A 14,163-nucleotide genomic window follows, 5' to 3' on the forward strand; every position below is an offset into this window, starting at 1 on the left:
TAGCTTCCGCTTCTTCTCTTTCTCTTATTTTTAAATTTTTTCGTTCCTTTATTTGAATTTTTTCTTCTTCCTCTTTTTTCACAACAATTATATGGTTGAGTTCCGTATGTAGGACTTGAAAGTACTCAATTCATAAGTGACTTAACACCAACAAGTCAATCATCAAGTTTGATTATTATAACAAATAATAAATTTAAATAGCAAATAAAAATCTATCAGTGATAACCACTAATATTTTCTATCCTTGATATCTTAATCTTTGTTTATATTTTCATAGTTAATAGTCACTTATAGAAATCTATCATTGATAGCCAACTTAGTGAATTTAATTAATAAAGTTGAAAATCGAACTAAAATGTAAGTGGAATACCTAGAAGTTATCACTAATTGTTAGCTTTTTGGCCCTTAATCTCAAATTAATTAATTTTAATTAATTAATTAATCTATGTTTTGATGATAACAAACTCAATTTTTAATTACTGAAAATTTTAGGATTTTAATATGTCCAAATCGTAGAGCTCGGAACAACGATTCCAACACCTCTTGAATCACTCAAATCGGAGCTAAACCGAAGAAGTTATGACCGAAACGAGTTTTAACGAAAAATACCGGTGGCGATGACGTGGCGACTGAGTCAGCATCAATGACCAATCCGGCGACGACACGTGGAAGTTTGGGAGAGTGACACGTGGGGCTTTTGGTTATTTAAAATATTATATATATATTATTTTATTAAAAAATGAAATTTAAAAGAAATTTAAAAGGAAAATAAATTTAATATTATTTTATGTTTATGTCGAACAGCTAGTTTTTTTACACACAGTATGTTTTTTATTTTTAGATTGACTTAAAAAAGAATCAATTTAAAAAGAAAATGGATTAAAAGAAAAATAAATTTAATATTATTTTTGTGTCTAACGGCTAGTTTTTTACACATGGTATGTTTTTTTATTTTTGGATTGACTTTAAAAAGAATCAATTTAAAAAGAAAATGAATTAAACGAAAAATAAATTTAATATTATTTTATGTTTGTGTCTAACGGCTAGTTTTTTACACATGGTATGTTTTTTTTTTTGGATTTATTTTAAAAAGAAAATGAATTTCAAAAGAAAAGAAATTTAATATTATATTTTGTTTGTATCTAATGACTAGTTTAGTTTAAAATCTCCACCATTAATTTTTTTTTTCCAAAATCCAATATTCCAAATTAATTGTGGTTTCTAAAAATTTTTCCATCTCTATATAAACCATCTTCCTCTCCAAATTTTGTACTAACAAATTTTTATATTTCTTAATCCTCCAAAATTCAAAAGTCTCCATTGTTGCTCTCTCTAAGCTCCCAATTTTTTTTTTCTTTTCATCTTATTCTTGAGAGAGTGTTATTGTATTGTGAGGATAAATTTGTTGAGTGCTTAAACTTGTAAATCCACTCTAGTGACAGCTGTATTGTGTTTTTCAAAAATTCTAAAATTTGTAACGGTTTGATCCTAAACCGTGGAAAGGATCGGGTTTGCTCTTGAACCCGTAAAAGGAGCGGTGGTGTAACGGTTGGGCTCTAATCTGTGAAAAGAGTCGGAAAGATTTTATTCATATTCCCAAGAGGCGCTTGGGGAGTGGAGTAGGTCGTGTTTGACCGAACCACTATAAAAATTACGGTGTCTTCTTCTCTAACTCTTTCCTTTTTATTTTTGGAATTAATTTAAGGAATTTATTGTATGTTTTAGTTTGTTCTTATTTATTTGCTAAAATTTGATAGAATTAAATTATCACACTTTTTGTCATCTTATTTGTTGCATAAATTGAATTTTTCTTATTATTTATAAAAAGTGTATTAATTAGTTTAATTGGGTTAATTTAGAAAAAAATTTAATTAAACCCTATTCACCCCCTTTAGGGTTGCCATATCGATCCAACACTAATAACATATTTATCAGTGGTAGAAGCTATCATCGAAAAGAAAAGGGACTTATAAATTTTTGGAAAGGACAAGAAATGGGCAAAAAGGTGTTTAGTGGCTATGATTGATAGAAGCTACTACTGATAGCATGTTACCAGTGATAAAAGCTAATACTAATAACATGTTATCGATGATAGAAGCTACTCGATAGCACATTATCGGTGATAGAAGCTACCACTGATAGCACGTTATCAGTGATAGAGAACTATCCCTGATAGCATGATATCAGTGAGATCATTGATAGCATCTTATTAGTGATGTTATCAGTAAAAGAAGCTATCATTGATAACCACAATATGAGTGATGTTAGTGATATCAGCGATAAAACTTAAGTGATATCTATATATCGAGTTTCTTTCAAAGGTGATAATCAGTTATAGAAATCTATCATTGATAGCCTTAAGTATTAATATTTAAAGGTTGATTCTAATTGATGAAAGTCTATCAATGATAACGATTGATAGCTGTTATCAGTGATAACCATGATAAAAGATTATTAGTGATAACTACTATGGTAATCAAAGTTGTTGGTCTTCTTTCAAAGTTGATCACTATTTATAAATCTATCATTGATAGTCATTGATAGCCTTAAGTAGTAATATTTCAATGTTGATTTCAATTGATGAGAATGAATCAATGATAGCTAATAATAATTGATAGCAAATTAAAAGTTAATATTTCAAGATTGTATTAATTTTTCTAAAATTGAAAGTTATCGCTGATAGCAACTATCATTGATAGCAATTGATAGAAGCTATCAACGGTAGCAGCTAATAGCAACTATCAGTGGTCATCATTGATAGTTGCTATCAGTGATAGCTTTTAATTTGAGAAAACCGGGAAGAAGCGAAAAAACGGTGGCTAGGCATGGGTTTTTTAGTATTTTACCATTTTTTGATCTATATATGCAATTATTTTATCCTTATACTACATATTCTATTATTTTGGGCTTAATCTCTATTTATGCAACTAGCCCTTGGATTTTATGATTTTTTTTCTTTCATCTTCTATCTCTATTCTCTTAAGGTCAGAGAACTCTCTGTTTTTGTTCTCCCTAGAATATATAGAGAAGATTTTTGTTCTACCTTGAATATGTAGAATACAATGGATTCTATAGTGATGATGGCCATTTTGGATTGTTGATTATTGGTACGAAGTGTTCATGACCAATTCGAGGGAATTCACGAAATCATTTTTTTCTTAAAGGGTAAGAATTTTTTTCCCTAATTTATTTTTAAGCATGTTATAATTTAAATCTATAAAATGCATAATTTTTCTATTATGTAAATTGGGATTCTGTAAAAAACAGAAAATTGGGACCGATCCCTTTCCGCTGCAAACTGTCACCAATATGCCTTTCTATATAATGAATGGTTTTAATTTATTTCATTTATTTTACAATCGTCATAATTAAATGAAATTAGAAATAAAATCAATAATTCAAAATTGTATGCTAACTTAGGTAAAATCATTTTTTAAGATATTTTTTTAAAAACATGATTCACATGGACCTAAGATCACAAATTTCTAATGAGATTAAAAATTAGTTTAATCTTTTTAATCAATTTAATAGGATTAAATTTGTTTTAATAAAAGATTAAATTAGTGGGTAAGATGGACAAAAATAATACCACTCTTGTGGCTACTTTTTTTATTGTTATAATGTTTTTTTATTCTTCTCAGGTTTCAACTGCGTTTTGCATCAAACAAGAGAGAGAATTGCTACTTAAGCTTAAGGCAAGTTTCATTGATTTTCTAATTGGCTGGCTTCTTGGATTGTATTTGTATGCTTGAAGGCCTATCATGGACGCTCCTATCATAGATGCATGTTTTAGCTATAGATTTTAGACTCGCACGTTCTTTTTTGTTCGTTTAGCTTGAATCAAACATAAGTAGTAACGGTTGAATGTATGTATGTGCTAAGGAATATAGTCTAATCGTAAACCTTAAAATGTATGCTCAACTTAGGTTCAAAGATAACTTGGTTAATTAATTGGGCTACCCTTATTGCTAAATCACACAATGAAACCCTAGATCTTAATGCATATGTTTTTAATTCTATATAGACGCTATTGAACCCAATAAGACTAAAGAATTTAGTTTAATTAGAGCTTTAAGCTTTATTTGAAAATTAGGACACTTGCTTGGCTGAACCCAATCGAATTGGCTACCTGTAGCGTCAATGAATTTGGTTAGGCCAAATAAGTCGTTGTACACAGGTAAATCACATATATGTTTAATTAAGAAATTTCTATGATCCAAAATTATATAGGAATCTCTCTTGCTCATAGAACTAGATTATTCTATCTTACATTACTTGATTTCTTTATTTTCGTAAAACTTATCACATTCCATACCAACCCTCCCCCCAGATCAAGTTAGTAATCGTTTTGAGAGAGTATAGAAGTCTAGATGTATTCCAGCGTTACTCCAATGTCATGGTCCTCTCGATTATATAGAAATAGATTTTGTAACGATCCTTCGCTCATTAACTACTCAAGTTATTAATTAAGTTGTTACTAATTATTATGAATTGTTGAATTTATTTACTAATGGACCAAACATGTGCAAATGTAAAACACTTAAGCATAATCTTTATTTTCATATAGTCTACCTCCTTAAGTTTCATCGTGGACATCAATACTTAACCAAATTAAGCTCTTCCCTTGGAATGATCCATTGGGACCCAAATTAAGCCAAATTATACACCTATACAATTTAATTGTAATGATTTCTTGGGCCATATATATAGACGTATACTTTTTCAAAAGCGGGTAAGTCGTGCTAATCTTGGAAGAGAGGTAGCTCTTTGAAAATTGAATTCACTTTATGGAATTAGTTGGGGGAATTAAAGAAATGTATCTTTCATGTAAAGGGTGGTTACGTTGGTGGATGGGTTCTTGAATCTTTCATATAAAAGCTTTCCCAAACATCACTTTCAAGACCCATTAAATTCCAAGTTGGTTGTGAGAATTAGATAACTTGAAGTTTCTTTATCTTCAAAAGAAATCACTTTATGGTCCAATTCCTTCTTCATTCATCTGTGTTCATTTAAAAATAATTGTTAGAGTATTTATTTTACTTGAATATGATTGACTTATTTATTACAGGCAAAACTTGAACATGTTTCATGTCATACTGATTCTAGTTAGAAATTGGTTTCTTATTTGTTGATATGTGTAGGATATATTTGTTGGTGTACCTTCCTATCCTCTACAACATGTCTTACAATATTCTAGGATATTTTCAAGGATAATTGCAACGTGAAAAGCAACCGATTCTACATAATATTCTTTCCTTATCTATCAACAGAATTCTGTAGATTTCGTGGCCTTTTTTTTTTTTTCTTATAGAGATGATTTATTATTCCAACAAGATATTCATAAAGCTACCCATATAAATATTGAGTTTGTTTCAATTTTTGGGTTGGTCATTTGGAAGATTCTTTAATCAGAGAAGATTGTATTGTTATAGAATGCAATACAAGAAAGAGAATGATTAAAACTCTAAAGTGATTTTATAACTGGTTTTTATGTAAAAAAAGAAAAAAAAAATGAAATTGACTAAAATGATTAGTATTGCAGGATGTCATAAAATTTAGAGAATAAATTACTTGTTTAACCTACCTACTCTATTATAAATAAATTGTATTTTACTTTACATCATTATTAAAAGAAAAATTATTTTAAATGATAAAACTATTAAAAATATTTACAAGATATAGCAAAATTTTATAACTATCAATGATAGGCATCAATGTCACTAATAGACATCGATAGAATTGTGCAAATTTTTTATTTCATTTAGCTATTTTGTTCTCTTATCTTTTTAAGTCGATATTTCTTTCTTGTACAATGTTGATGAATTTTTTGAGAAAATGAAACACTTGTCTTCGAAGTTCAAGGTTTTTGTTTCCAAATTAGTGCCAATATTTCAAAATTAAACAATTATGTCTCCAACAATTAGAAAATGTTCGATTTCGTTCGCTGTATTCATAGATTCCGTTAAATACTAAATGGTTCGATTATATGAAAATTTTAAAACAATGATTAAGTCCATTGATATACATATATTTGTTAGAAATAATGCTGCAATTAAGTTATGAATTTAGGATTTTAGTTGAGCTACTTGGATTTTTTACCTCTTTGTTTTAGAAATAGAAGATTGTGAGTTGAGTTTCAGAATTTCTTTTACAATGTTTGGGGTTCACCGAAGAGTTAATACTCAATGGTTCAATGATGTGAAAAATATTAAAATAACATTTAAATCAATTGATATACATATGTTTAGGTCTATTGTACGAGTTAATAATTGGAAAAGTTATTTATTGAAGCGATTTTCAAAAATAAAAAAATAAGAAAAACTATTTACATAAAATAATAAAATTTTCATCTTTATTGGTAGAGGTTGTTAGAGGCTGATATAAGTCTATCAATATCTATCAGTGATAGAAAGTAATAGAAGTCTATCACTGAATCATCTATCAATATTTTTTTTGCTATTTGTGTAAATAGTTTGACATTTTTTTCTATATGTGAAAATCTCTCATTTATTTAATGATTTGGTCAACAAAGCGGACAAGCTTTGTTAGTTGGGTCAATAATGATAGGGATGAAAACTACAATAAATACTCGTTCTTAGTCATTCGATAGGACATTTTGGTCAAAGTTGTCGACTAATTTGGCACCACACACTTGAATTGTGGAAAAGAATTAGTACCCTACGATAGTACGAAAACGTTTCTTTTTACATAGTTTATATAGATTGACCTTAATGAGAGTCGATATTGAAGTTTGAAATCCAATTAGTGGGTAAGATGGGCAAAAATAATACCACTTTTGTGCCTACTTTCTTCATTGTTATAATGTTTCTTTATTCCTCTCAGGTTTCAACTGCGTTTTGCATCAAACAAGAGAGAGAATTGCTACTTAAGCTTAAGGCAAGTTTCATTGATTCTTCTAATCGCCTGGCTTCTTGGAAAGGAATTGATTGTTGCAGTTGGGAAGGAGTGGGGTGTGATGATACTAATGGCGGTCACGTCGTCAAGCTTGATCTTCGAAATTATGAGTATTCCTCATCCTCTGTTTTACTTAGCAATGGTGTGGACTCTAGTTTGTTTGAGTTGAAATATTTGAATTACTTGGATTTAAGTGCGAATTTTTTCAACTATACTAAAATTCCTATCTATTTAACGCAGCTTCCTGAGTTAAGATATCTTAATCTATCTCTTACTTACTTTCATGGAACAATTCCACCTTTTCTTGGAAATCTATCTAAAGTGATTTATCTTGATTTGAACAACAATGAGTATTTGGATGGCCCGGATTATTTATATCAAGGAGAGTTATTTATTGATGGCCTTGAATGGCTTTCAAGTCTTTCATCTTTGGAATACCTTGACTTGAGTGGTGCAAAAGCAATTCAAAGTAAGTTAGGATTAGATTTCATGCAAGTGTTAAATACTCTCCCTTCTTCTTTAGTTTCATTAAAATTGAGTTTTTGTGGACTTCAAAACACCCATTATATTCATGCTCCATTAAATTCTTCATTTCTCTCCAAACTTCAACATCTAGATTTGTCTTATAATATGTTTGATGGTCCAATTCCTAGTTTTCTTCAAAACATGACGTCCCTAGGATTCCTAAACCTTTATGGTAATGAATATAATTCTTCAATTCCATCTTGGTTAAGCAATCTTTTGAATCTCGATACTTTGAAGCTGGGAGGCAACTTGTTTAGTAGCATCGAAGGTGGTTTGTCCTTAATGGTTAGAAACAATTGCCACCTGAAAACTCTTGATTTATCATTTAACCATTTCCTTGGTGATGATGTTTTCGGAAGTTATGAAAATTTATCTGCAGGTTGTGAAGAGTATGGTTTAGAAAGTCTTAGACTAAAAAACATGAAATTTGGGATCCATAAAATTCCAAGTTGGTTGGGAGAATTAAAGAACTTGAAGTCTCTTTATCTTCAAAATTGTTCACTTTATGGCCTAATTCCTTCTTCATTTGGAAATTTATCTCGCCTTAAGAACTTGGATATTTCTTATAATATGCTTAGTGGGGGAATTCCAGTCTCATTTGGGAACTTATCGAACTTAATGACCTTGGATCTGAGAGAAAATAATTTCGATGGTACCATTCCGAAAAGTTTTGGACAACTTCGAAATCTCGAAAGGTTTGATTTTTCTAAGAATCCTCTTAGAGGTGTTATAACAGAAATTCACTTTGCTAATCTCTCACAGTTGAAGTGGGTAATTATGAATGGAAATCACCTTCTATCTTTTGAAATAAAACATGATTGGGTACCTCCTTTCCAATTGCAGTATTTTTCTGTGAGATCAACTAAGGGTTTTGGATCAAGTGGATTTCCACGATGGTTGTTAACACAAAACGGATCAGCTTTATATTTAGATTTGTCCAACACCAGTATTTCAGGGCCTATACCAACATGGCTAATCTTTCAAAATTTCATTTATTTAGACATTTCCAACAATCAAATAAGTGGACCACTCCCAAAAAGCATTGGCGACCAAATTCCCAATATGTTTGCATTTTATGCTTCCAACATGCATATCATTGGTTCTTTGCCACGATCTGTTTGTAGATGGAGGAATCTAATATTTTTGGGACTTTCAAATAATGAATTATCAGGGACAATTCCTGGTTGTCTGTTGACACAAAACTTGACAAATTTTGATTTGTCGTCAAACAAGTTTTCGGGGAATTTTTCCAATTCATTGGAGAATCTTTCTAGACTTGAACTAATGAACTTGGCAAACAATAAGCTTGAGGGAGAGCCATTAATTGCCATCAGAAGTTGCAAATCCTTGTCTATTTTGGATCTTGAAGGAAACAAATTCTCTGGTAGTATTCCTTCATGGATGGGTACAAGCCTTCAAAGTTTGCAAATTTTGAATCTACGAGGAAATAAGTTTAATGGCTTTATTCCTTAGTCTTTGTTGCTACTGCCTCGCTTACAAATTTTGATTCTTGCAGATAACAAATTAGAAGGAAACATCCCACCAATTTGGGCAAATTTCAGTGCAACCAAAAGTAACCAATTAACTGAGTCCGGTTTGGTATGTGACAGTTCAGAGGATCCATTTGCAATTTGTTATGTAAGCTATGTTAGACAAGTCACAAAATCAAGTAGTCGAAACTACTCGTATTTACAATTATATTCAATGGTGAATGTAGACCTCTCAAATAACAACTTATATGGTAGTATTCCAAGTGAAATAGCCACAATAACAGACTTGTTCAACTTAAATTTGTCGCATAATCATCTGTCGGGGACAATTCCTGTGGAGTTTGGAAGATCACTAGCATTGGAATCTCTTGACCTCTCTTTCAATCAACTCTCAGGATCAATTCCAAATAGCATGTTAAGCTTAAGTTCACTAGGCGTGTTGAAGTTGTCCAACAACAATTTCTCTGGACGCATTCCTCGAGAAGGTCATCTTTCAACCTTCAATGATCCATCGAGTTATGAAGGTAATCCATATCTTTGTGGAGATCCACTCTCTGTTTTATGCCTAGATACAAATTCCGACAAGCCTTCAATTGAAATCGACAATTTTAATAGTGATAGTCATGAAGAAGATAAGTTGGAGAAAATGTGGTTTTGGATTATTGTGATGCTTGGATTTGCTTTGGGATTTTGGGGAGTTGTTGGACCTTTAATATTAAAGAGAAGTTGGAGGCATGCTTATTTCCAATTTATGGATGAGACCAAAGACAAGATCTATGTTGCAATATTGGTCAATATGAAAAGGTTGAAAAAATCAATGGGAAGAAACAACGTGTTGTAATTAATTTATGTTCATGTAATAATTTTGTTCTACTTTGATCCATTGAGTCCATCGATTGGATCAAAGAACTGTCTTTTTTCCTTTTTACGACACGTATTAATAATTTTGTGGTCAATTGAAATATGTATTGCCTAATAGTTTATGCAAAACTCCTTCCCTTCCAATGTTGTAATTTTGGAAAGTTCTTTGTTTTTTTTTTTATTTTTGTTTTCTATATTTTAGAAATGTTTTAAAAATCGGAGTGAAAACTTTAAAAAAATGGTTTTCAAAAAACATGTCTTTGTATTTGAAAACCTGCTAAGAACTCAAATACATATATGAAACAATAAATTGTGAGAAAACAAGCACAATTAAAATATCAAATAAGTACATCTCTTAAGGTCTATCAGCATACTATAGATTTTGGTTGTCTTGTTAACTTCAAATTACCAAGATGACTACATATAAAGACAAAAAATGAGTTTATCATTAAACACAAGTGTCAAATAAATAAAGTATCAAACAAGTATATGAGTGATAGACTTCTGTCACTATCTATTAGATCTACGATAGATAGTATGAAAAATCTATCATTGTCTATCATTAATCTCATAAAAAGGATAAAAATCTATCACTAAAATTGAAAACTTGAGGTTTTTGATATTTTTTGTGCATTCAGTGGACTTTTTGGACATTTTCTAAGGACGGAAAGTAAATTTTGATATATTTGTCATTAGTTTTAAATTTTGTTTTTTTTTTTCAATATGTTAGCCTCATTTTGCTATATACGCAAAGAGCCTTATATTAAAAGAACAAACAAACAAAATCTAGCTATTGAAATGTTTTTTCATTCACAAAAATAAAAATAATAGCAAATAAATTGTTTCCCTAGAACTCTAGCATTTATATTATTTTACAGTACCCTTCTCCTCCAGGTCTTTTAACACGTTTTTGTACTAAAATATATAAATTATTTTCCTTGTTGGAAGATATTGTTTAGCAGATGATCGATTCGTTGAAGTCAAGTTTGTCGATCTCAATAATCTCTAGAATTAGTTAACTTTGTTGTGAAATTGAGAGCATGACGGTAACACAATATTGAGAAAATATAATATAATAATAATAATAAATATAATATAATATAATATAAAATTAAAAATAACTAAAATTATAAATTTGGATAATAGAAAATTTAGTGGAATTTGAAGTGGATTTCTTATTAATGTGTGTGTGATTTTAAGATCTACCAAATGGACTATTTACCGGCAAGACAAGTAGGATGTGGACTTACAGGGACACCAAGCATGAATAACATCGAATGAACGGATATGGTACTGCAGGACTAAGAAGTTCTTCATTATTTTCTCGAGGTCGAAATATATCTTTCTTTACATCGAATGAACGGACTTCCATTGGAATATTTAATGGATGTGCTTTGTCTATATAATTTTTTTTCAAAATTTTCTCGTTTAAGTTTACTGATGAATAAATATTTAATCTGCTAAATGCTCAATTTTCAAACCAAGGAAAAATTTTGTTTTTCCGAGATCTTTCATCTCAAATTCTTTCTTAAGATATTTTATTGCCTTTGAAAGCTCTTAAGGAGTTCCAATTATATTCAAATCATAACATATACAGCTATAATAGCAAATCCTGATTGTGATTTCTTTATAAAAACAGAAGGACATATTGGATTATTTTGATATGCTTTTTTCAATAAATATCTACTCAGGCAATTGTACACATCCATCATGATTATTTCAATCCATATCTGTAACATTATTGAATACCATTCCCAGGAATTTGATGTATATGTTTCAGGTACCTTAAATTCTTCTGGGGTTCTCATATAAATATCATCATCAAGAGATCCATATAAATATGTTGTGACTACATCAGAAGATGCATATCCAAAATTTTATACACAGTGAAGCCAATTAAATATCTTAATATAATTGCATCTACCATCGGAGAATACAAATACGTCTCTTCAAAATCAATATCAGGTCTTTGTGAAAAACCTTGTGCAACTAGTCTTGCTTTATATCTTGTGACCTCATTATTTCCATTTCTTTTCCTCACAAATACCCATTTGTATCCCACAAGTTTAACACTTTATGGTGTTCGGACTACTGGTCCAAAAACCTGACATTTTGAAAGTGAGTTTAATTTTACCTCGATTGCTTTTTTCCACTAAGCCAAACTTTTCTATGTCGACATTCTTCAAGAGATTTTGGTTCAGGATCCTCATTTTCAAATATAATATCAAGGGCAACATTATACAAATGTTGACAATAGTTACATTAGTATGATTCCATCTTTTTCCTAAGTTTATTAAAATCTCATTATTATCTTTAGATATTTCACCTTCCTCACTAGCCATGTCGAGGATTTCTTAATGAGTATTTACATCCTCAACCAAGTATTTTTCATTATTAATTATTTTTTGTTTTCGAGAATTTTTATCTTTGGAACCTACTGGTCTACCACGCTTCTAACATGTTCCAGACTCATTAGTGACAACTTATTGTGTTGAGATATCAATTTTTATGAAACATCTACAACTGGTATATGTGACTTAGTTACTTTCTTTGCATTTATAAATGAATCTTGTAATTGATTTGCTATATTTTGCAAATGAATTATGTTTCGAACTTCAAGTTCACATTGATCTGTACGGGGATCTAAATAAGACAATAACGATGCTTCCATGTAATTTATTTTTTCAATTCCCCCCTCCCCCCTCCCCAATGTTAGAAAATTTGTCTCATTAAATGACAATTAGCAAATCGTGCAGTAAATATATCACCCGCAGGGGTTCAAGATGTTTAGTAATTGATGGGGAATCATATCCAACATATATTCCTAACCTCCTTTGATGACCCATCTTAGTGCATTGTGGTGGAGCAATTGGAACATATACTGCACCCAAAAATTCTCAGATGGGAAATATTTGACTCATGTCCATAAGCTAATTGTAATGGTGAGTACTTATGATAAGCTATTGGCCTAATGCATACAAGTGAGGCTGCATGCAAAAGAGCATATCCCCATACATATGAAGGAAGTTTAGCTCTCATAAGTAATAGTCTTGCAATTAATTGCAAACGTTCTATAAACTCCACTAAAGCATTTTGTGTATGAACATGAGCTACAGGATGTTTAATCCTTATCCCAATTGGCATACAATAATTTTGTAAATTCACCAGCATTATCAAGAAAAATGGTCTTAATTGTATAATCAGGAAATTGTGCTCTTAACTTAATTATTTGAGCAAGTAATTTTGCAAATACAAGATTTTGACTTGATAATAGACACACGTGTGACCATTTACTGGATGCATCTATTAATACCATAAAATATCTAAATGGTCCACTTGGTGGGTTAATGGATCAACATACACCATTTACTGGATGTATTTATTAATACCATAAAATATCTAAATGGTCCACTTGGTGGGTTAATGGATCCACATATATCACCATTAATTCGTTTTAATAATGCAGGCAATTCAATCCCCACTTTAGCTGGTGATGGTCTAATCATCAATTTTCCTTGAGAGCAAGCATCACATGATAATTCATTAGATGAAGAATTTTCTGGTTCTTCAATTAGTGTCTATTTGAATTCTCAATAACTCTCTTCATCATTATAGATCCTAGATTACCAAATCGGTCATGCCAAATTGTAAATATGTCTCGATTCATAAACTTCAAGTTCATTGTTACATATGTTTAAATTACTCATATATGAGTATAAGACAATCCAAATGATAAAACATTCAGCTCTACCAATATACGTTTTTCATTTGAAATAGTGGATATGATATTTAGATATTCCACATTATTCTTACTATTAGTCTCAATATGATAACCATTGCAACGTATATCTTTAAAACTTAGAAGATTTCTCTTTGATTGACTAGAGAATAATGCATTGTCATTTGTAAATTTTGTTCCTCTAGGCAAAATAATATTTGCTTTTCCAAAACCTTCAATCTAGTTTGCAGAACCTAATATTGTATTTTCTTTTGCTTTCAGCATTATCAATTTGGAAAAGTATTTCTTTTATTTGTAAGTATTATATGTGTAGTTACACTGTCTGCCAGACAAGAATCTTCTTTGCTCATTTTTTAAACACTCAACATATGAAAATGATCCATGTTTCTTCATTAAAATAAAATAATTACAATAAGAAAAACAACACTTAAAATATACAAAAGTTACTAAAAAAAACATGAAGATAGATAAATAAAAACAATAACATTAAGTCTAGATATTCTCAAAATCAAAAGAAATATTTTATGTTCCATCAACTGCACCAATCTTCTTTTCAGGAGATTTAAAGCAGTCCACCACATCTAAATTTGTCATATGGGATGGGTCAAATATATTATTATCCTGGTAAACAAA

At 30.2% G+C, this 14,163-nt stretch overlaps 1 protein-coding gene across 1 annotated transcript; it reads left to right on the plus strand.

Annotated features, from left to right (window-relative positions):
• The first annotated feature begins 6,725 nt into the window (after positions 1-6,725).
• LOC120077907 (receptor-like protein EIX2) lies at positions 6,726-9,935 on the plus strand. The gene is made up of 2 exons (XM_039032009.1): positions 6,726-8,824; positions 8,957-9,935. Exons 1-2 carry the CDS (start codon positions 6,775-6,777, stop codon positions 9,769-9,771), a joined length of 2,865 nt encoding a protein of 954 aa, XP_038887937.1. The 5' UTR covers positions 6,726-6,774; the 3' UTR covers positions 9,772-9,935.
• Positions 9,936-14,163: the final 4,228 nt, after the last annotated feature.

Source organism: Benincasa hispida, chromosome 5 (assembly GCF_009727055.1).
Source record: "Benincasa hispida cultivar B227 chromosome 5, ASM972705v1, whole genome shotgun sequence".
NCBI classification, from domain to species: Eukaryota; Viridiplantae; Streptophyta; class Magnoliopsida; order Cucurbitales; family Cucurbitaceae; genus Benincasa; species Benincasa hispida.